The sequence below is a fragment of the Orcinus orca genome, chromosome 3 (genome assembly GCF_937001465.1).
Source record: "Orcinus orca chromosome 3, mOrcOrc1.1, whole genome shotgun sequence".
Taxonomy (NCBI): Eukaryota; Metazoa; Chordata; class Mammalia; order Artiodactyla; family Delphinidae; genus Orcinus; species Orcinus orca.
The window spans coordinates 170,545,884-170,570,595 of NC_064561.1; the positions used below are offsets into that span (position 1 = coordinate 170,545,884).

Here is a 24,712-nt window from a genome sequence, read left to right on the forward strand (position 1 = left end):
GAGTCTTTTTTTTTTTTTTTTTTTTTTTTTTTTGCGGTACGCCGGCCTCTCACTGTTGTGGCCTCTCCCGTTGCGGAGCACAGGCTCCAGACGTGCAGGCTCAGCGGCCATGGCTCACGGGCCCAGCCGCTCCGCACCATGTGGAATCTTCCCGGACCGGGGCACGAACCCACATCCCCTGCATCGGCAGGCGGACTCTCAACCACTGCGCCACCAGGGAAGCCCTGAGAGTCATTTTAACGTAAACTTTTTGTCTCATCTCAAAAGGCAAATAGGTCTGGGAGAGAACATAAGAGGCCATATTATATAAGCCACTTACAGCTCAACAAATATTTTCAAAATACTAAGTGAGAGGCAACATTCAAAGTACTGGAGATAAGAGAATGAGAAATTATGTTTCTGCCCTCAAGTCACTCACAGCCTAGTGAGGGAGCTATAAGACAGAGAGGTTTTGAAAAGGTCCGGTGAGTCTGGATTTTAGGAAATAGTTGGAGAAATAGAGACAAGGCTGCACATTTTCTTTAGTCCATCACTGGGTTCCAGGTACTGTGCTTCAGATCCATCATATCATTGATCTTGGTGACAACCCTATGAGTCGGGTGATATTATTATTCCCATTTTACAGATAAGGAGGATGAGGCACCAAGAGGTTAAGTCACTTGCCCGAGGTCACTGAGCTCAGAAAGTCTCAGAGACAAGCTTCAAACCAGGAGTCTGCTAAGAGCTTCTCAGTGCAGGTTGTGAAAGAGGAAGGGTCAAGGAGCACAAAGGGATGGGAGGTCTTCGGAGAGATGTGAGGTGTGTGCTGAGCCCACATGGAAAGCAGGTTCACCCACGTGTGCTTTGTTTGAGGTCCAGCCTGCAAGGTCTACTGAGGCAAAGTGGAGAATACCTCTTTGGCCATTAGGGCCAGAGCTCACTGTCCTCAAAGGGGATGTTAAAGCTTAATCTCCACGTCTCTCATCTCCGATTACCATCAGTCAACATGCAGTGTAAGCTACCGGGGGGCCCAATTTGCTGCAACATCATCCTCCCCATAATGCACTCTGTTTCCCTGCCTGGACTCAGCTGCGCTCTCCTCCCCACCTCTCAGACTCTGCTCCAGGAGCGCAGCGTCATAGCAAGCAGAGGTCTTTTGCCCTCCATCGTCTTTTTGGAACATCCCTCCTCCCTCCTTGCCTTAACTGGAGCCACCGAGGATGAGCTCCCTCCTTGCTTTCTACAGCAACTGCCAGAAGCCTGGTCTGCAATGGTCCTGTGCAACACAGCACAAAGTCTGCTTTGAGGCTTCCAAGTGAACAACTTAGCTCAAGTCCTGGCCTCTTAGTGTTTTCACTTTCTCTCATTCAATAACCCACTCACCCCTTCAGTCACCTTCTTCCTCAGTCACCAGGAAAGCTGTCACTGTGCAAAACTTCTCCACTTCCAAAATTTCCAATTCAAGTGTCCTGCTCCATTTCTCAAACAAGCTTTTCCAGCCACTCTTACCAAGACTGTGGTTCGACTTCCCCGCGGTGTTTATCGCACGGACTGGTTTCCTTCTCCCCATCTACCCACCGATCTCCTGGTTCTTCGCTCTCTTGGTCTTATTTCTGTGGGATGGCCACCGTATCAACAACAATCTTGCCAGTTCCCTGATTGGGTTTTGAGGGCTGGGTTTCTGTCACACGCACCTAGAAAAATCCAACCCTGGAGGCCCCCAGCGGTGCTCTTTTTATGTGTCTGCACCCAAGTAGCCAAGGAATTGTGGGGAAGAGCTAGCAACGGAGCGTCATTACCCATCATTCAAGATCAGCCGTCTCCAATGGGCCCTCAAGTGTGTCTTACCACCTTACTAAACTTTGAGGGTCATCTTGCAGATCTTCCTTCTTCTGCATCTTCAAATCTCCTACTAAGCTATCTGCCCAGCACCTCAGCTGGCCCCCCTCAATCACAGTAAATACTCTTGCCTCAGAGGAATAGTCATGACTTTTTCGAGAGCAGGGGTGTAATTTGGACACAGACCTGATGCAACATTCCTTTTCGGTAGTTGTACGGCCTTTTCTGGCTGTCGTCATGGCAACTGTCAACTCTCATGGCACTGGTGGGTGTGTCTTTAGCATGCTAATGTATTACAATGAGCATATAATGAGGCTCAGGGTCTACTGGAAGTCGAATCTTTCACCATCTTGGGCCTAGCTGGTTCTAACCAGTTCTTGTTTTGTTCCCTTTGCAGCTTCCTCCTGAAACTTAGATAAGAGTAGTTGGTTTCCATTTGAGGGAGAGGCAGAGGTATGATGCTGGGGCAACAGCCTTGGTAACACTTATGTACTATGTACTGTGCTGAATATTCCCTTTGATTCTCTCCACAAGCCCCCAAGATAGGCATATTCTCTAACTTTCAGATTAGTATATATTGAGGCTTTGAGAAGTTAAAGCTGTCCCAGTTCATAGAGTTAACTAAATAATAGAGGTAGGATTCCAGGTCTTCACCTGCTATACACAAGGCAATTCATTTTCCCTCCTTGAGTCATATCTTAGTTATCTCAGTAAAGTAATTAGAATATTCTCAGGGAAACCATCTTGGATTTTGACATTCCCCTCCCTCCCTCCCAAATGGTTTCCATGCCTTGCATGTGTGTTTTATTTTTTTCCTACAAACTAGACTGTCTTGTCTAGGATAATGTGGGTCTAAATTCCACAGTCATTGTTTTTGTATTTCCAAGGAAACATTAAGAAATGTCTTCCCATTACATTTTCCTTTACAATTTAAGTAGGATAGACAAGCCAGAGCTTACAATCCCAGCTTTTTTTAGGAACTGAAGGCTCTGCTGTGGTTCATTGAGTATCTATCAAGAGCTGGTTACTTCCAGCTCTTATTAAAAATATTCACAGCAACTTATTATTATTCCTTTTTCCCCTAATGAGGTAAGGGAGCCTCAGAGATGCACAAAAACAGATTCTAACCCAAGTCCCTTTGCAAATCTTGTGAAAGTTTCACTATCTCAGTGAATTCCCAAAGAAGGGCTTTATGAAACTCTTCCCCTCCCTCTACCTTCCATAAGAACTACTGATTCAGCATCATGGCTTGGTGGCTGGAATGTTTTTATTTCAATACCTTAGAAAATTTTATGTAGTCGGGTTGTATGGCATTTCGGAACCGCAGCCCTGCATTCTGCAACAGAGTTTCTTGAGGTGAAACCTTTAGGATTCCCTTTTAATAAGCACTCTACATCAAAGACTGTTTCAAATTATGTTAGATTCTGAATATATCTTCCCTTAATCTCCCTGTTATTCTTTTAGATAAATGGGGATGGCGGGGTGGAGAGGAGATGTAAGTAAAGTACAGGTAAGTTCCAAGTAAAGTATATTGTTCTTCCTGAACAAAGAACAAATGAATAATAAGTGTTGTGCAAAGTAAAAAACAAAAAAGTACACTTAAAGTGCATTTAAGAAGTACACATTTAAGATGTATATAATTTTTATAGTTCTGGCCCAGCGTATATATTTGCCTCAGTGTGAATTCAGTGGAAGGAAGGTAGGAAGGAAGGAAGGGAGAAAGGGAGGGAAGGCAGTGACCATATCACTTTAGAATTTAATTAGTTGACCAAAAAATGTAGAAGTAGGAGACTTGATGGGATAGACAAAATGCAGAGGAAACAGAATAAGGAAGAGAGCAAATAAAAGACAAAATAAGTTATAATGAAGTTCTGACAAGCATCAGAAATGTAAGCAACTCTTCTTTGTCTTCTAATTATGTTATTTTTTGGGGTTTTTTTGTTTGTTTTTAGTATTGTGTGTGTGTGTGTTTTATTTTTATTTTGAAAAGGTAGAATTAGCTCTGAATGTCAAGGCATTTCCAGCTCCTGCAAGAGAAGGCAGTTGAATAGGTAGCAAAATATAGTCTCTATTATCCTCAGCAAAAAAAAAGAAGTAAAAGAACCAAGAACCCTCTGGGGAATTTGCATACTAGTCAGACTCTGGTGGCTGTGGTGGGTGGCTCTGGCTGACAGGCAGCTCTATTCTTAGACGTCTGGGCTGAGGCAGAGGGTAGCATGGAAACTGTTCACTGCTGCTCTAGGACCTTCTTCTAATCGGAGATTTTAATGGGGTTCACCTGTCAGATCAAATTTCCCAAACCTGCGCGAAAGGCAACTGTAATCAGACGTGTCATTTCCTTCTGCTCATGGCAAATGTCCAAACAGGGTCCTTTCTATCAGTAAAGTACTAAAATGTAGTCTTTCTCTTCCATTAAGAGGATTGCTTTCTTTTTGAGGGCTCAGAGATTCTTTTTCTTTTTTTGTTTTCTTCGCTGTCCTTTTTGTTCACAAAAGTGTATTACAAGTGAATGTGTTTTCCTCCAGGTTATAAAAAGTGCCTTTTTCCTTGAGTAACAATGTTATGGGCCTGACTTTCTGGATATGTGGCTCTTAAGTACAGTCCAGTAGGCATTAAGGATTAATTTAGTCAATTATAAAGGTAGAGTCTTTGGTACCTACTCCAACATATTTTCTACTTGAATAAATTCATAGCTTAAAAAGCCAAAAGATAGTGAGGTTGCCAGTAGGCTTTCTAATGATTGAAACTCAGTCTTTAAGATATATGTTTTTAATGTATCAGAATATTTATGTAAGTTTAAAAAATAGATTTCTCTTTAAGTTTTAGTAGATGTTCCTACACCCATGACGTCAGGGAAGCCCGCAGCTTGTCTGGCTTTGTTTTCGTTATCTGAAACTCTGCCTCAGAATTAGGGAAATACATGTAAAGCCACATTCAAGATGAGAATTCCCCAATACATCATTTTTGAGACACTTTTACTCTTACTCTTTTAAATCCTGGACTATATAAGCAAAAACATATGTGAAGAAAGCAAATATGAAAGCTTTCTAGATGCTTCTAAATTGGTGCTTATTGCTGTATCATTTTTTCATTCGACCATTAAAGACATGAACCTGAGGGAGTTAAAACAAAAGAGGTGGATACATTATAGAAGGCTAATTAATTTATAAATGAATGATATTAAATGTGAATTTTCCTGGACTCAGAGGGAAACTTGGGGGAAACATAAAACTACCTTCAAAGGGAACAAAATGAGGAACAAATGTGATATTTGGACCTTAGGAAAATATGAAGGTAAGTGTGCGTGAGATAGAGATATATGATATTGCTATTTGATTTTTCTATTTCAATGTGTACAGTTGTACTAAGTATTCATTTTCAAGAGCATCGTTCTTCTTTAAATAGATATTCCCTCTAGGAATTCAAATATGTAAATGAGTGGAAGTATACAGCGTCAGAAGGAAAATTGCTTTTAATAAAATGAAGACTGAGAAAAACTTGTAGAAATGTACTGAACCAATGGTTCCTGGATTTTGAGATTTCATATGCTCATAAAATTTCTGTCCTTAAAAAGGCATGCAGCATATAGGCTCTTAAAGGAAATAGCATTTTTTTTTAAAATCAAGGACATATACCTTTATGAAAAACTCTCTACGTTACTCTCTTTTAACTTTTTCATGAGCAGAAAGGGTAAAAAAATGTGACAGCCTAGCCAAATAGTAGTCCCTGAGCTAAACGTTTAAAATATGAACTACTTGGCTGACCAAAAAGTGTCAGTTATAAATGAAGCAAATTTTGCCTCCTTTTATAAGGATGCATAGAAAAGCTCGTCCGATTAATCCCACAAATATTACTGGCACTGTTATTCGGTATATTCTTAAAATTATCTTCTAAGCATCTGATTTCCATTCTTGTGTAAATTAGTTAAAAATAAAGATCAAAATAACTGCTGTTACTCTGGAAAATAGAAATCAAAAGAATGGAGATTAAGCTCATTAATCTTGAGACAAGAATTGGATAAAAACAAAATAGTAAATTCTCTAAATAGTAGATTATTTTCCCATAAATGAAACTTGACTGAAATTGCTGTATGTCAAAGCTTTCTATATGTAAAGGAACAACATAAGACGGGTGTCCCAAAGCCAGCTGACACTGGACATCAGTTGATATGCTGAATGTTTCAATGAAGATGCTGTGTTTCAATATACCACGGTATGTCATTTAATGAAAATTAAGATTTCAGGATGCTTTATGAGAACAAAGTGTGTAGCTGTTGACACCTAATAAGTTTCCCAACTTAGGCAGCTAAAGAATGTCTAGATCCCGTCAGTACCTGGCGGTTGACAGTATACACTGGACCTGGGTCTGACCCCACTGAAAGGAAGGACGCCCTCTAAGAATGGCAAATGGCATTCCTGGATGGTGGCCACGTGTGGCCTCTGCCTCAGTGGCCAGGGACAGGCTGAAGATGGCCTGCTCTTAGGGTTGAGTCCAGGTAGGATCACCATGGCACACCCCAGCTCTTGAGGACTTGGGTCCACCCCTATCATGCAGAGGTAGTGTCAGCTGCTGGACAGGACACCCAAGGTCAATGTGGACAAATTCATTTCAATTCCTATTAAGTTTCCTACCTGCAGTATGTCCATAGGCACTCAACAAGTGTTAGACCCTGGAACCCTTTCTTCTTCATAAAGCAGACGTTAAACACGCATGAGGGAGTTAAGCCAGACGTGTGGGGAGTCTCCAAATAAGTTGCCAGTTAAGCAAATTCTGTGCATTACCTTCACTTTATTTAAGATCATTCATGAAAAGGGAGCGATCGAGGTTCCTCCAAAGTTAAAATGGATGCTCAACATTGTTCCTTCCTGAGCCCATCACTCCCACACGCAAAACACGTTCTGCTGAATATACAATGTCAAGCTAAGTTTTTCTTAACTGTGGTAAAATTAAATGTCATGAGCCGCAGTTAGGTTAAAATTCTGATTTCAATATTTGGGGGATCATATTTCTGATACTTTTTCATTGCTGGAACACCTACTAGAGTTAGAAAAAAGAAAAACAGCTCAGATTTTAATTCTCCCACAAAACAACTGTTACGTGTAAATAAACTAGGAAAAATGCCTCCTTAGTTTCGTTTATCCCTAAACGGCAATTTATAGGGATAAACGCTAATCCAGGAGGCTGATTTGATTGTTCTAATTACCCAAAATCCTAGTGAATTTTTTATTAAAAGATGAAGAGTGAATTTATATGACCTCCATCAAGCACATCTGTCTGCAAAAAATGCGTGGTATTTAATATGAGTAACTATTTAAATGTCTTCCATGGTTCATAGAATCTGTTATCTCCCCACCACCACGACCAACCCACCCCTGAGCTATTTTACACCTGCTAGGACACACCAGTAATAATCTGGACATTCCTCTGCTAATTTTCTTACCTAAAACAGTTGCTTGGTGGTTCATGTGTTTACATATTTCTTGTTTGTTGTGCTTTCAAGCATTAAGAGTTCAAATTTATTTCAAGAAACAAGAACCAAAAGTGCCAAAAGTTGACCATAGATATGAATTAAACCCAACAGGTATATTAGCCTAGTATCCAGTTTTACCATTTCTTCTGCTCCAGTATTACCCACTGGCAACATCTCAGGTGTGGTACATACTAGACTACTGAGACGATAATTGGAGGGGACTTTTTTCTCCTTTTTTATTTAACCATGTGTAATGTAACCCGTTAAGAACCGAATAAGGTTCATCCGCATCCACTATATCACTAGTGTCCATCTGAGAATTAATTCCAGTATATTGGCCCTTCACAAATTCTAAAGAAAATTTTCTAGGTTACAGGGTGAAACTGTATTTATTACTCTAGGTAATTACCACCCAATCCCACTTTCCCCAAAACCTGCCATTTAACTGATTCAATCATAAGAAATCTTTGTAGTGGCTACTATTAAATTCATTTTTAAGTGTTTTATAGTTGAGATTTGGTTTCTAATATCCAATCGGAAAGACCAAAATCACTACCAAGAGATTAGAGACAATTCCTTCTTTTCTTACATTATAGAATTGATACGCATGCCTGGCTGCTCTGTAAAAGCCACTGCTGACACCAGCTCTCCAACCCCTTCCCCATCTACAGAGAATATGAGCAAACTGAGGGTCACTATTCCAGCTCTGGGGGAGAAACCAAGGGACAGAGGTGACATCACATCTGTTGGTATATACCTGTCCATCCTATAAAACTGTCATCAGACATATATACAAACTATTAAATATTTCAGAAGTAAAAGGGGCTTTGCTTTAACCCTCCTGTAGGTAGAGCCTGCAGGTTGGATGTGACTTAAAAGCCATGAGTCATTAGTCAAGGCAAAATCTGAACAGGAATCTGGTCACTGTAAAGGCCAGTTCCATGCTTGCTTTCACTCCACTGCTATCTCATGGCCTGCTCACAACACTCAGGTCCCCTTTCTGGGCTCTATCATGACTACGGTCCATTAACAGATAAAACAAAACAATCTTCAGTGGCTTCACAACTTACATACATGTGATGTTTTTATAAGACCTTATTAATTCTCTTCTACCCAGCCTTCAAGTTCAAATCTATTTATTGTCTTTAATGTATTTTATTCAAAATATTTGTGACTTTTAAGTAAATTTTAAATTAAATTAAAACACCCACATTTTTTAATAGGGTGTACCTCCATAGACATAGTAAGTCTTCAGTTTACCTTCTTCCAAGACTTACTGACACAGATCCAGCTAATTTTTGTTTGTTTGTTTGTTTTTTGCGGTACTTGGGCCTCTCACTCTTTTGGCCTCTCCCGTCGCGGAGCACAGGCTCTGGACGCGCAGGCCCAGCGACCATGGCTCACGGGTCCAGCCGCTCCGCGGCATGTGCGATCCTCCCAGACCGGGGCACGAACCCGTATCCCCTGCATCGGCAGGCGGACTCTCAACCACTGCGCCACCAGGGAAGCCCATCCTGCTAATTTTTTAAAAAGATAACACTGAGGATCCTGCTTTATACTTCTATCCAAATATACCCATGAAAATGCCCAATACATTGTTCTGTTCTCTACTGAGGCAATTACAGAGGAGGGGACAGCGTGCTGGTGGGAAAAGAAACCAGTAATCCTTGTGACTTCAGTTTAATTGTTTAACTTTATTACTGTTGCACCATTTATACAATTACATATAATTTCAATGCATCCATTGTACATTTTTTTTGTTTTTTTTATTTTTATTTTTTTCCATTTTCCAATGAGTGGTGTGTTGGTGTCTGTGACACAGAATGGAAGAGAAAACTGGAACTGCAATGAACGCAGACTTTTTTTTTTTTTTTTCATTTCCACTGACCAATAAACAGAACTACAGGTGCACCCAACCACGGACATGCATTAACTCGTCATGAGAAATCTAGGGAGGCTAAGTAGGATGAGAGAATGTTTGTTACTCCCAAAAAGACCTGGGAAGGAAGAATGGAGAATTGGCATTGAGATACATGTGGACAGGCTACGTGGGCTGTCTGAAAGTTGGCATTCATCCACAACATTAAAAAATATCAAAATAAGAAAGGCTGTAAATGAAAAAGAACACACAGAAAATACTGCTTTCATAAAGATCTGATTGCCTCGGCACAGGCCCTGTGGGCAGAATCGAACGCATCACTCCCAACTCCCCTTGCAGAAGACAAGATGCTCAGATCTTAGTGGCGGAGTGCATGTAACAGCAGTTCAGGTACAAAAGATGTACTGTACTTTCAGACATTGATCTTTCAAATCCAGGACTGATTGGTAGAGTTGACCGAAGGTATATTAGATATTTCCCCACAAAAATACTATTTGGATTCTCCCCCCCCCCTCCCTTGATGGGAACACATCCTTATTCTTGGGCAATACGTATCATTACTTCCAATCTGAAACAAGTTAGTATAGGAGAGAGAGAGACAGAGAGAGAGAGAGAGAGAGACAGAGAGAGACAGAGAGACAGGTCGTCGTTAAGCGGTATTCTTTTTTTTCCATAGGCTGTCCTTGTTACTCTTTCACTGCTACGGTTTGATCAGAATTAGCTGCCGGGGTCTCGGCGGGTTTGACCTCGTCTGCGGGGGCTGCGGGGGCCTGGGCCTTGGGCGTGGAACTGGGTGCTTCCGTGGCTGCCGGGGTCTCCTTGGAGGATGGGGCAGCCTCAGTGCTGCTGGGTTTTGAGTCTGAAGCTGGGGCCCCGTCACTTTTCGTCTCCTGCGCGGCAGGCGCTGCGGAAGCCTCAGTCTTTGTGGGTTCCCCACCCTCCTTGCTCTTGTCATCCTTGCTGGGGGCCGCGGGCTCCGCCGCCTCGGGCTCCGAAGCTCTGGGGGCGTCGCCGCCTGCAGCGGGGGCCGCGGCGGCCGCCGGCTCCTGCGCAACATCCTTCGGGGGCTCGGGCTTCCCCTCGGCTCCCTCCATCTGCTCGGGCTCTGCCTTCGGGGCGTCTTCCTTGGCCGCCTCTGTGTCTTTCTCGCCTTCCTTGTCTTCGGGCTTGTTGGCAGCGTCCTGGGCATCCTTCTCTGGCTTCTCCTCCTTGCCGTCCTTCACCTCTGCGGTCTCCGCAGCCGCCTGGGTCTCATTCTCCTTCGGGGTTCCCTCCTCTTCCGTCCCGGCTCCTTCTGCCTTCTTGTCTTTGTCCTTGGCCTTCTCATCATTCACATTGTACCCCTTCTTCTTCTTGCTCAGCTTGCCTCCCATCTTGGAGTTCTGTAACGAAACATAACACAAAACGAGAAACAGTTACTCGTGGCTCTAGACCAAACGTCTGTGTCCTCCCAAATTCATAGGCTGAAATCCTAACCCCCAGTGTGACCGTATTAGCAGGAGGGGCCTTTGGGAGTTGTGGGTGGAGACCTCATGGATGGGATCATTGGCCTCACAGAAGATACCCCACCACAGAGCTCTCTGGCCCCTTTCCCCACGTGCCCACGCAACCAGAAAGCAGCCGTCTACAATCACAAAGCAGGCCCTACCAGACACCAAATCTGCCTGCACCTTGGTCTGGGGCTTCCCAGCCTGCAGAAGTGTGAGAAATAAATTTCTGTTGTTTTCCAGCCACTCGGTCTATGGTACTTTGTTATAGCAGCCCCAATGGAGGAAGATGCTTGCTCTGTTTACAGAGTAAACAGTTCAGAACACTACTGAACTGTACACTTTAGAATGGAAAACACGGTAAATCTTATGCTACATGTATTTTGCCACAATTAAAAAAAGAGTCATAAAAAAAAGGTGAAGTGTCTCATCATAGTAAGCCAAGGACATACCAACCTGAGATGAAAGAATCAGTGATTAAAAGACTGAGCTTGTCAATTGTAAAGAGAAGTGGTGCAGTATTTGTTTCATCCGCTTTCCCATGTCCGGCTAAACACCAAGCCTTGAACAAAATGGCAGTGACAGCCATTTTAGGTCTATAGTAAAGCTAGTAAAAGGTGTCATAACTTGAAAACACTTTGCAAAGAAATGGCACAGCTGGAAAATCACAAATTTCAAGAAAATAATCTCGAACTACAAACTCCTTTCAAACTCCATTATTCATATATATGTACATATATGCACACACATCTTCAAAGACCAAATGCAAGGAGGATTTAGTCTATCTCATTATTAAGAAGGACCCATTAAAGGAAAACTATCACTCAGAAAATGAAAAGCATGGTGTTGCCAGTTACATTTAGTTTGTTAGTTGTGTCATACTTGTATTCATTGCTTTTCAAGGTATTTTTGGCTTAAAAGAAAACAGTTCCATAATAATATAAAAGTGTCCTTCATTATCAATTTCTTGATGAGAAGTCAAACTAGATATGCAACTTCAATGGTCATTAACAGCCTATTTCACTCAAAGTTAAGTCTCCAACTTCCTGGAGGTTGACACTTTTATTCTATGAATATATTTGGATCCTGAATTTTTCTCCTCTGGTACTAAAGCATTAATCCAAATCAGTAATCAATTATAAATTTAAAAATAATAAATTCAATCCAGAACCGTTGTCGGAGCTAAACAGGCACTCCATTGCTTTTTCTTCAAGTGTATTTTAACGGCATCATATATATCAGTGGGAATCCACCGAAATGTTGCTCTTTAGAGGAAAATCTGTTGCTTTTCCTTGATGAATCATGGCAGAAATTCTATGGCAATATCCTCTTTAGTCCACACAAGTAAGTCCAGGAGAGAAAGAGAGAGAAAAAGAGAGAGGACACACGCCTTGCCCTGTGCCCCATGTGCCGGTGTACAGGTGAGACCTCTGGTTCTGTTCTAGTTCAGGGCTGTCTCCTGGCAGAATTATACTGTACTCTTGGACCAATCTTTTTGGGTTTTTTTTTAAAGTATTTTCCATTTAGAACAGAAAATTTGCTGCTTATACATTCCATTCCTTGGAATCATGACTCAGGACAGTGATAACCGACATTTATCTTATTTAGAAACCAGGTGTTAGGTAGAAGAGTGCTATTCTTCAGTCAACATTTGTCTCACCACTCTATACGTGAATCTCCTGTCCAAAACTGGGGAAGAAAAAAAAAAGGAACAAACCGAAGGATGATGAAAATACTGCTCCAATTCTCAAGGAAGGCCTTTATTACGTTATCAAAGTAAGAATTCCTCTTACACATTTCTTTCTAAAAAGAGAGTGGCTTTTGGTCATAACCTACTTCAGACACCCAACAGGCTCTATTTGACTTAATTTTTGGTTATTTCTCCCCCAGAAGTGGGAGCAAACATATATGGTAAAAATACTTTAAATGCACCTTTATCCTGTAAGCAATCACAAAACAATAGATGAAAATCTGAAGAAATAAACTGAAGCAGTATTTTAAATTATAGTTTATAACTCTTCCATTGAATTCTTAATTACCCAGTATGCATGAATGGTGCACATCAAAATGTCAGCTCTGATATTTCAAGATATTTTGGTACGTTAGTTTAGAGCTAAGAAAGAGAAAACCTGACAGGCCTGCCTTTAGGATCTTCTCCCAATTCTATAAGAGAAACCCATACACCAACTTAGAAATTATGGAATAGAAAACAAAGGATAAATGCAGTGTGTGTATGAACATAACACGAGTGCCCCTTTCTCACCCACAAGGCATGAAATTCTATACAGCTATTCCCAGAGGCTTAAAGTCATGTTGGTTTACAAACCTGAAATCTACTTTACTAAAATTGGTGTTCTGAAACACAGTTAGGGCCACTTTCTAGTCTTTATTTCTGGGTAGGAAATGAATGTACATAATCAAATTCTAAGTAAGAGTGTCTCCATTCCTGTTTGTCTTTCAACGTTAATAAACACTCCTACTTTTGCAAATTTTCTCATGTTAGTTATAGTGAGGTATCAGAGGGAGGTTTATAGAATCCACTAGAACCCTGGAAAAGCAGGGCAGTCTGGTTATTTCCCTAGACAATGTGGGTGAAAACCTTGCCAACAGCCAGGGATAAATTAAAATTATAACTTAAAATCTATTAACTGTTTCCAGGGGTCCAGCACAATCCTAATTCCAAACACATTACTAAACTATTTTATTTAATCTTCTCAACAGGACCATGAGGTCGTAAGTATACCATTAGTGTCCTCCTTTTACCCATATGGAAATTCTAACTAGCTGAGTTCATGCAGCAGTGTCATAAGCAAAAGGCCAAGCCAACAAAATTAGGTAAGGCAGGAGGGCACTGTCTAGGAGGTTACAGGGAACCCCACCAAGAAGCTGGCAAACGGGCAGAGCTCTTGTCTCAGGAATGGTACCCACCTTGGGTCACAAGGTTGGTGCAGATCTACGGTGATTCAAAACTCAAGATGTTGACAAGATAAGGATGAAATTCAGAATTTCAGGTACACTTTGCCCCTAAACTTTTTATCACCCCATTTGCCAATGGAGATTTGTATCAAATCCTTAACAAATAAGGAGAGTGGTGGGCATATTATTTTCATTATTTCTCATTTCTATTACTTCTAATTTTGAAAGAAATGAGTTGGTATAGAAATTCAGAAGCTGGAATTTCTAAGTTTAAAAAAAGGGCAGTTAAACAAACAAAACAAAAACAACACGGCAACTAGTAATTCATGCTGGAAGGCACTTAAACCCAAATCTAAGCTACAATGAAAGGGCTGGGACTACCTTTGCATTTCTCCACATTTGGGACATTCACTAGCCATAGAGTGACACAGCAAGAAAACTCACACCCAAGCTGATGCACTGGAACTAAGCTCTCCATGTTGATACAATAACCAAACAGTAAAGTTGATTTATTAGTTACAGCATCTCAAAGGAAAGCAAACCCCGGAGCTGTCCTTTGAAATTACAGAAGAATTCTAATTTACAAGGGCCAAAACTATTTGAAGACTGATGGCTTCAAATCGGCACAGAAAACAACTAACAACCAACAGCAAGAGAGAGGAACTTCACTGTGTTTAATCTGGAAAATGTTGGACAGGAATTATTTCGTGGAGACTTTGCACATTGCATCATGGTAGATGTTGTTATGAATCCCATCTCCACAGCACACTGGCCCTGAATCCTTGGGCAAGTTACTTAACCTCACTGTCCTTTCATTTCCTGTACGATAAGAAAGGTCAATCTTAGGAAAATTTTATGTGAGGCATCAGTACAACGTTTGACATTTCATGGGCTTGCAATAAATGTTAGTTCCTTTCCCCATCATTGAGTTTTGCAATTCTTAGATAATTCTGTGCTTCTAAACCCCAAGAGAAAAGTAGAACACAGGTTCCACACCCACAAACACACACAAGTTCTGGAATCAGGAATTAGAAGCACTGTAATTAAAACATTTAAAAAATATTTTTAAATGGCATCAAGAAGATTTTTGGTAATTGTGTTCCAAGCATGCTCCTGCTGACTGGATATATGTGGAAAAGAAGTTTGTACAGTTATGTTGTCACCATACTACCACCATACTGCTAATATTCAAATCAGTCTACTTCTTTGATTTGAATCTTTTATGCACTTAAGATTCTCGAGGTTACACAAGTCTTTAAAAAATATAAAAAGTCTCTTATACCAAGAAATCATTTTCCAGACAGAAGTAAAAATTATAGATCAGTCATCAAATCTAACTCCTCCCAATTTGATCTGATACTGGAGTGATCATAGAAGAAATATCATTTCATCTTCCCACTACCTCTCCATCACCTGGTCCAAGGAAACAAGAGAAAAAGTCCCTTTCAGTCATCAGGATGAAAAGAGAGCCCAAATTCTTCAATTAAGACTCATTTACTGACTCATATTATATACATACGTGAAAGACAAAAAAAAATTGATCTACACTTTATCTTGGCTAATAAGCTAAACATAGAATGTCTATGAGGGAAAGTAACAGTCAAATGTCACCACCTTTTTTTTTTTTTTTAAATTTTCCACAGATGACATTTTTCTTGTATAAAGTCCCAAATCATTTAATATTTTTTAGGCACTAACAGTGTTCTAAATCTCCCACAGCTGTCTTGTGACTTATTCCGCCCATCTTATAAAAGTGAGCCTCTATCTAGTTAATTAATCCCACTTGGCTATAAACAAATAGTCCAGAAGAATTAAAATTCTGCTTTTTGGTGAAGAGAGAAAGTGACATTCTAGCACTGTTATGTGATCAAAGCAACCTGGGATGGTAGGTGGGAAAACAGGAGAAAGTGAAAGTGAAAGTGTGAACGTTAGAGAGAAGATCAGTGGCAGTTATGGGGCCCCCAAGCCCAGTTCTCCTTTGCCTACACCTCTCGTCAGGGTCCCAGAAAGAGATGGCATCCGTGTGATAAATTCCTAGTTAGACAGGCTAAGTAAATGAAGTAAATAATAAGTGCCCTAAATATTAGATTTTAATTTTTTCTCCAAAGCAAATACTTGGAGGATTTTGTTGGGTCTTAGAGCTAACAAGTATTTCTTTTCTTGTAAAAGGAAATCCTGTTTACAAGCTAATATTCAACTACCAAGTTGAATACAAATATAGATCTATAAGAAAAAATATATATGATCCTACATATTGCCACCCTAGCAAAACTAAAATTAAAAAAAATTTTCTTTGGGGGGTTCTGGGCAAGAAATAATTTGAAATGCTATGCTGTAATAAAGATACTTTAATAGACAAGATAATCACCTCTACGGAGCTCTTCAAATTCTTTGTTCCTTTCACTCCAGGAAGTCTGTCAGGGAACACAGAAGATGGTCCTTAGCCATTCAAATCAGCTAAGTTGTGTTTATTTTGTACACACAATCCCAGGACACACTGGGCAAAATCACCTCTGTAGAAGCTGAATTATCATGGGGTTTCACTAAACAACCACCATTCTTGCAAATTCTAATATGATCAACTCAGCCAGAACTTTTCTAATATGCACCTGATTGTTTTTCTCACCTTGAAATAAACCTATCTATCAGCATAGCCTACGGAATTAAAACTTAGTCTTTCATTTTGAGAAAATAAAGGTAGACAGGCAGAGGACAAAACGTCATTTAGAAAAAAATAAATTATAAATATTTTCTTTACGACTCATGTCAAAAACCAGCCACCTAACACTCGCTCAGTATGAAGTTTGCTGAACACAGCATGCACGTTGAGTGCTGGTCCCAGCTGTCAATAATTTGCTATAAAACTCTGAGCAAGTCACTTCCCCCTCTGGGTCTCAAATTTCCCATTCCGTAAAATGAAGATATTTAGTTTATTCCTTTTCTGACCAAAAAAAAAAAGTATATATTATGGATGCTTATAGCACTAAACAATAAGGTATGTGTGAGAAAATGTGCTGTGATCAATGCTATGGTCTGAATGTTTGTGTCTCCCCAGAATTCATATCCTGAAACCTAACCTCCAAGGTTATGGTATTAGGAACTGGGACCTTTGGAAGGTGATTAGGTCATGAGGTGGACGCCTCATGAATGGGATTAGTGCCCTTATAAAAGGGACCCCCATAGAGCTTTCTGGTCCCTTACAGTATATGAGGATACAGCAAGAAGATGGCAGTCTACAACACAGAAAAGGGCCTTCACCAGAACCCAACCACACTGGCACCCTGATCTTGAAATTCTACAGCCTCCAGAATTATGAGAAATAAATTTCTATTGTTTATAAGCCACCAGGGTATAATACTTTTTTAGAGCAGCCCAAATGGATGAAGACAATCAATAAAGTTCTATACTCCTGTTAATTATTACCATAAACACTTACACCATCTTTCACCCTGAAAATCAAATTGACAACCAGTTGGTTTATTGGTATGATTGGATTTCTTTATACATAATTTTAACATGTGTGAAGCTTGTTAAAAATCAGAAATAAAACATCCAAATGTTTATCAAATACCAGACTTTTTAATGTTTTCAATTACGTTTAGGAAATGTTTTCAGGATAATGTGTCAGTTCGGTAAGTAATGAATGGGAATGGAACTGAACACTGAAGACGTCTTAGATGAAGATATCAGTGCTAGAAAAATTCTGTTTCATTAGCTTTGCTTATGCAGAACTACTTCATAGCATTGTGTTTATAGAAGATGCTCAGTTGTTTCCACTTCACTTCCTTTTGATGGGTAACCTACCAACCACTGGTGGTTCTGCTTGGCAAGATTTGCTCTATGCCCAAATTTTTTGAGTGCTTCCTCAAAACAATCAAATGCTAACCATTTTCCTTTTTATGCAATGCTTAAAGTATTTTTCAACTATTATTTCAAATGCAGTTGAAGTCAATCTATGGAGGGCCCATCACAATTTTCACAAACTAACACGGCATTTAGTGTATGGAAATGTTGAGAAAAATCAAGCAGGAAGAGTTTTTAGGTCTAAATTTCTACAATATATCCACCTAACCCTCTTAAAAAAAAAGTCAGGGACTTCTAACTTAAATAGAAAACAGTAACATACGATGATTACCAAGCCTGGAAAGCCAAATTAAAACAATTTCCTTTTCCCACCCTGTATCATGTGAGAACCATTTAAATATATAAATTCAGTAATCTAAGACTAAGTAATTGTGTTTATAGAAGATGCTCAGTTGTTTCCACTTTACTTCCTTTTGATGGGTAACCTACCAACCACTGGTGGTTCTGCTTGGCAAGATTTGCTCTATGCCCAAATTTTCTGTTTCCTATATATAAAAACCAGTTATGAAACATAAACTGGTGCAATGTAGATATTATTTTCCTGCCCTCACCATCTCCACTACCTCATCCAGAATTAGCTGATATTGTGAACAGTGTTTGCAAATCTTTCGGGAACACACGTTCAATGCAAATGCAAGGCTTGACTTTTTTCTAAAGCAAGATTTGCTGTTTCATAGGACACTAACACGGAGCACTTAGTCATGTGTGACCTCCCAACAGGGTGTATTCTGTCTGCCAGAAACCAGCTTTCAGCCCCTTGCTACTGGTGAGAAAAATTATCTAAGTAGAGGCTGGATTCACTTGCTCCTCAATCAATGCTAAAATTCTCAAGTTCCTAACTAGAGACTCCTTTGTCCTCCAAAGTTCACAAAGGGTAATTTTATTTACACCTAGGTTAATCTTCTCATGGAAAAAAAATATGATAAAGTATCTTGAATTTTACGAAGAAAGTGGATTAAATTCCTGAGCAAGAATAAGTGTTAAGATTGTCCGATACCACAAAAATGGTCTCAATTTTGCCAAAGTTGAAGGTTTTAGCTGTGGAGCCATTCCCTTTTCCTTCCTTCAACAAATCTGAAGAGGTGAACACATAAGCAAACACTATTATCACCAATCATTTATACCATTTACTTTGGAAGGAACCATTTTTGTTTTGTTTTGAATTGAGCCCAGAAAATGGAATATTTCTTGAGAAAAAAAATGTTCACTTGTTCATAAAGGCTTGTATCTTTTCATGGATTCTCTTGTATGTTCAGAACCTGATTAAATAGTTTTATCTAAGAAATCGCTCATGAATTGCTTATTTCCAAAGTCAAGGGGTAATTCATTTCTACATCGATTGTATTGGAAAGCTACACCAAACAAAACTAGGACATAGAACCATTTTTACAGAGCTGTTAGAATGCAACATAGAAGATTTTGTTTGGAGTTTATCACACGCTGGGAAAGAGTTCCAGGCCAGCTATAGGTTTTTAGTACCAACAGCTTTGCTCTGGGAATATCAGCATGAGGTCACGGTGACTTTTAACACAGTAAGGGCAAAGATGCATTACCCACACATACAAGAGAGAGGGAGAGTCTGGAGAAAGAGAAAGTTTCTCTTTTTGAATAGTCTCTCTTCACCTTCCCTATTCTGCTTCTGAATATCTACTCCTCCACTGGAACCTATCTTTTTCTGCATTTTAACTTATAGAAACTGAAGCCAAATATTCGATCCCATAAGCTTCTCTAGCAGGACACCTTCAGAGGCAAGACAAAAGTATCCAGCAGTAAAGGATTTAAACCTTGACTCCATTCTGCACTAAAGGTAAAGCAATGGTATTAGGAATAGAAGCCTATTGGAACAGCTTTCCTGTTCCCCAGTGTTAAGAAAGGAGCCAATTAGCAGACTGTGGTGAGTGGACCCATGGAGCTGATCTGGTCCTCAGTAGTCTCTATAGAAGACAGTTCTGTCCCTTTCAGTGACTGAGGCTCTCCGGCTACCAAGTGAAAACAGACAGCTCAGTCCCTCTCCCCATATATTCCTTTGGTTTCGGTTAAGACGGCTGCCAGTGTTTTAAGACATAGGCACAACCCTACCTACCAGGATAGAATCTAATCAAAATTTTAGCTGTTCTGGAAGTTGTTCTTATGGCTTTCCAATAAAATGTGAGGTTTCTGGGAGCTATCATTTACTGTTTCCTTTCTTTAGTCTTTGAAATAAAATACGTGCTAAGTAGTCTGGTTGAGTGCAAGTGAGGGAGAAGGGGGAAGTGTTGGATCAAAAGGAGTTTTGAGTAGGAGAAACAATAAGAGAACTGTCATCACCAACTTTAAAATTTCAGTCCTTTGAGGGAGGTCTAAGTAATAGCACACCATCAGGCATCCTAGAAGAGTCCCTCTAGAGAGCTGCATTATCCAAAGAGCTTTCAAGAACCATTCTGCATTCTGCTAGCAAGCAAAATTACTGGTAATTAAATGTTAGTGTTTATCTCAGCCCATGTACTGAATTTTAGATGTTTTGATGTGCAGATGACCACCGTTTGTGACTGCTGAATTTTCATTTAGGTAGCACTTTGTTGGTTATATCCATTAGTTAAAGCTTCCCACATCTTCAGATAAAAAAATGCAAGCCCCAATTATAGCACTGACCCTCTTCAGAAAATGCAACCTTGCATAATGACACAGTTTCCAGGCATTAACTACCCCAAAACCGCGGCGATTACATGTGCTGTATTCTTCCTACAATTAGTACGTATTCCATGACATCTCCCAATTCCATTTCTCATTTGCATACTTCTACATTTTTGCTACTCTGTCAATGAACAATAATGCAATTCTGTGACAATGAAAATCATTGGCATATGTTAACTGGTGTATAAAACAAAACAAGAAAATGACTGATAATAGTATTTCTCCATATGGTCTGAAAGTTACTATATTATGACTTCCAATGCTATTCCTATTTATATCTTCTCTCGCTACACTAATATCTAGGCATTTTCTATATAGGACAGTTTGAATCATACAAAGGTCCCATCCATTGCCAAGTTTCTATTTTGAAAATACAAATTTGGATTAATTAACCATGTCATCTAGAACCAGGAGACTAAAGTTCTTAGGGATGATGTCAAACAGATTACAAGTCTATAGACTCCAAGTCTATTGCAAAACCCAACATGAATATGCAACAGTATGTGTCAGAGACTGAAGTGTTATTTCTGGTTTGATTGCTGCTTCACGGTGTGATCAAGACAAGAAACAGTCTCCTTCTGATTCTGTTTCCATCTGTGAGGCAGATATATCTTCTTCTGATTATAAGATGGATGCAGAATCACAAAGAGACTGTTTCTTGTCTTGATAACATATGAAAACGAATCAATGTTTCCTGACAAAGTTAAACATGTGACCATAGCACATTAACTGTGTCACTCTGCAAATTCAAGGCTGCAAAGGTTCAACAGGTTTAAATACAAGATAATCCATTACTGATTTTTTTAAAGTAACATACAAAGTTAGAACTGACTCATAAGTTGCATCTGCAGACAAACATCACCAGACATGTTGGCTTTACAATGACACAGGCTGAAAGAATCCAACTTGTTGGTCAAACCTAGCTGAAGCAAATGTTGGGAAAAGAGAAAGGAAAAAAAAATTTTTTTTTTACCTTAAGGAAAGAATTTACAAAGTATGGAGAAACACAACAAATTCAAAATACATTTTCAGTAAGAATACAGGGAAAAAAATCTAAAACATATGGTTGGTTATGTCCAACAATTTCATTTTCAACAAACAACTGTCCCTTTTCTTTCAAATACCAAAACTTTTATTCTAAAAGAGGAAAATGAAATAAAGATAATATAGCCTATGTGTATTTTTGGTATTCCCATCAGGATGTACTTTGTCATAATGATTTGCACTCAGGTTTTATCAATGCCTGGTGATAATTTCTATTGTTGGAATTACTGTTGTCAGTATCTGATTCAGTGAAAGCTTCCATTCAGCAACTGTAACATCACCAACATTTAGGGTATCGGAATGTCCTCTGGGGAGAGGGTACTATAGTAAGAGCTGTTAACCCATGTTGAAATTTCTAACGCCAACCTATTAAATACAAGAGTAAAATTTTAAAGAAAACATTTTCAAGAGAATTTATTTCCTTGTCACAATAAATATGTTCAACTTTGTAAAAATGTACTGTAAAATGTGCAAGAAATATTAGAAAAACACACAGATACACATACACTGCTACAACCCAATTTTCCCAAAGAGGTGGTTAGGATGAGTTAGAGCTACACAGTCAGAAAGCCCTCCTATAGAAAAGGAAATTAATCACAAGTGACACTTCCATTATTCTCCTTCATGAAGTTCAGGCCAGCCCATGAAGTTCAGGCCAGAGCAACCTCAAAGTATCTTTGGGGACCTCTCATCAAAAATTCAAAACACAGAATAGTCTCAAGACCTTCAAATCTTCAGAAATTATTTTAGGAAAAAATCGACTTGATCTTCAGTAGGAAAAGAAATTTTTTTTGAAGTTAAGTAAGATATGAGAACATATGAGAGCAAAAAGCCTACTCTAATCTAGGTTAAGACAGAGACAATTAAAATTAGAGTAAGTTAAGCCTCATAAGAGAGCACAAAATAACAGTTTTCCCAGAAGAGATGACCTTTAGTTGGACTCAGGAGATGAGAAAAGTTTTATAGACAAGGTGGAGTTTGAGAGAGTAGAAATATCAAAAGTACTTACACACATAGAACTTACTCTGTCTAGAACTGTCTTACTATTTAATCTTTACATATATTAACCCATTAAGTGTCTCATCAATCCTACAAGGAAGAAATTATTACTACTTCCACTTTACCATGAGGAAACTAAGGCATGTTGGAGCCAAATAACTTACCCAAGATCATATACTAGTAGTCTGGAGATGTGGTGTGAACCCACGCACTCTGGCTCTGGAGTGAGGTCTCTTAACCATCATGATAAACTGTCTTGAAAGATGACTAAGCTACCTTTAGATCAAGATAGGGAAGTAGGAAGTATTTATGTTAGAGCAAACCAACAGGAAGAATCCAGTCAGTATGAGAAAAACCTTATTTATATTTAGGAGCTCAGTGAGGAAGAACTCATCTACCTGGAGGGAGGTATGATGGAATATAATCTATCAAGGTTGCCTAATCGAATGTTTGAATTTAGGTGGCAGAAAACCAGCTTTCTTCCAGAAAGGGAAAAAAATAAATGTTTCAGAAATCAACAGAGAATTTTAGGAAGCAGCTTGGAGGAGTTATATTCTGCTACAAAAAGATGAAAAAAGAAACAAGAACAGGAATTGTGCGACTTGATCTTGTGATGAGTTGTTAACTACTGACCCTGGAGTGACTCAGGTTGAGGAGTGAAGACACATGCCTCCTTGGAAAGGCTCAAAGAACGCATGAGGAGCCAGAAAAGATAGCCACAAAGGCCCACACTGAAGAGCGTGAGTGAAGTAAAAGCAATGTCAAGGCAAGAATTTGCAACTTTGTCAAGACTGAGTTTTGTCTATTTGTTTATAAGCAGTTGGAAGACTGAAAATATATACGGGAAGATGGGATGAGACTAAGAATAGAGAGAGAAACGAAAGTGGAAAGACAAAGGAGAAATCATTGATAAGGCAAGGTTCCGGAAGACTCAGAAAGGTCAGTCAAGATTAAGCTTGGTAAGGAAGGACCCTTAACTATACAGGGGGCAAGGGAGGAGTGAAATGAATTCCAAATCCAGTGGTTTTCCCAGCCTGGCCACTGGTATCTCTGTCTTTCAAGTGCACGCAGTCAAATCTGAATGATTCCAGACCAAAGACTGAATAAGGTCTCTCTAGAGTAAATGTTTGATCATGTGTCTTTGAAACAGTCATTTACCTTTTGGTACTTTATCTTCTCAGTTCTTTCATATAACAGTGAGGATTTCTCAAGTACTGGGAGGAAAAGGACAGACATTTTACCAACCAAAATGCTTTAAAATGCTACAGAATTAACACAGTGACCCCTAAACCAGGAGAGGTCTTATTGTGAAAGAACTTAATGTGCAAAGTAAAGCAAATAGGCTTAGTGCATTATGAAGGGGTTTAAGAGTTTCTTAGATAAGAAATGCATAGCTGATGTCTAGACCTGTATTCATACAGCATTCATGTATGAATTTTTCAAATTCGTTTCCCATTTAGGTTATTACAGAGTATTAAGCAGAATTCCCCGTGCTATACAGTAAGACCTTGTTGCTTATCTATTTTAAATAGAACAGTGTATACAAGGGACATTAATTCTTAAGAACTTCATTACTACCCTTATCCTTTCCTTATTAGGCAATCTAGTCTTGGTTTTAGATAAGCCTCCATCTTTGGTTATTTACCCGTATCATCATTGCTTAACCCTTTTATACTGTGATTGTGCTGGAAGTTTTAGCAGTAAAATAGATCTGACCCCACTTCAACATCGACCTGAAGTCTAACTTCAGATTTATTCAACGTAAATATAATGACCTCAGAACAAAGATTTTGTTTTTAATATTGGTAAAGCACAATGGGTACTTGGTAAGTACTACGGACTCACTATCCACTGAAGCATGCAATTTTCAAGCTTTATAACTTGAAAGAGTTATAAAACTCAGAAGATGAAAGTCTATACAACCATATACATTGAGTTATGTAAACTCTGCTTTCACTTAGCAGTAGAAATAAGTATGCTAAATTAGAACTGAAATGTCCATTCCAGTCAATGAGACATGGCCAAGTTCCAGGGATCATCCATGATGGCAAACTCTAAAGCACGAGAACCCATCACATAATTAACACAAGAATACACAGAAATCATTACAATAATATCGACAAGACATTCTTCTTTTAGGTTACTATGTGCATATCGTAGGGACCAATTCTTCAAAGTGTATCTCCTAATTGAGTCTACAAGTTTTGAGCGTAAAACTCTGAATTGACGCTGCTGTTATAAATATGACAGATGACAGTTAAGCCTGTCTTGGAATATAAAGGTTAACTAAATGCAGACCTCACACAGAGGGGTTTTTTCCCCGCTTTTAAAATATCCTGCCACATGCAGCAAACACTATCAGAAAACATGTATTATTCATTCTCATCAATAGTCTACTATGCTTTTAGAGTCTGCTGGACATTCACATCGTTATTTATTTGCACTTAACGGGTAAGGTGGCCCTTTCCAAAGCCCTGGTTACAGCATCCTAACATATGACTTTATATGAATCACCTGGTCTTTTATTCAATAAAGCTACTAAGTGAACCACAACCAGCCCAG

General features: G+C 39.3%; 1 protein-coding gene across 1 annotated transcript in view; it reads right to left on the reverse strand.

Annotated features, from left to right (window-relative positions):
• Positions 1 to 8,962: 8,962 nt before the first annotated feature.
• Positions 8,963 to 24,712, reverse strand: part of BASP1 (brain abundant membrane attached signal protein 1) — a 53,256-nt gene continuing 37,506 nt past the window's right edge. Inside the window, exon 2 of the mRNA XM_004274474.3 lies at positions 8,963 to 10,549. Within this exon, the coding sequence (XP_004274522.1) occupies positions 9,854 to 10,540 (687 nt within the window). The 5' untranslated portion in view covers positions 10,541 to 10,549 and the 3' untranslated portion in view covers positions 8,963 to 9,853. The remainder of the gene's footprint in view (positions 10,550 to 24,712) is intronic.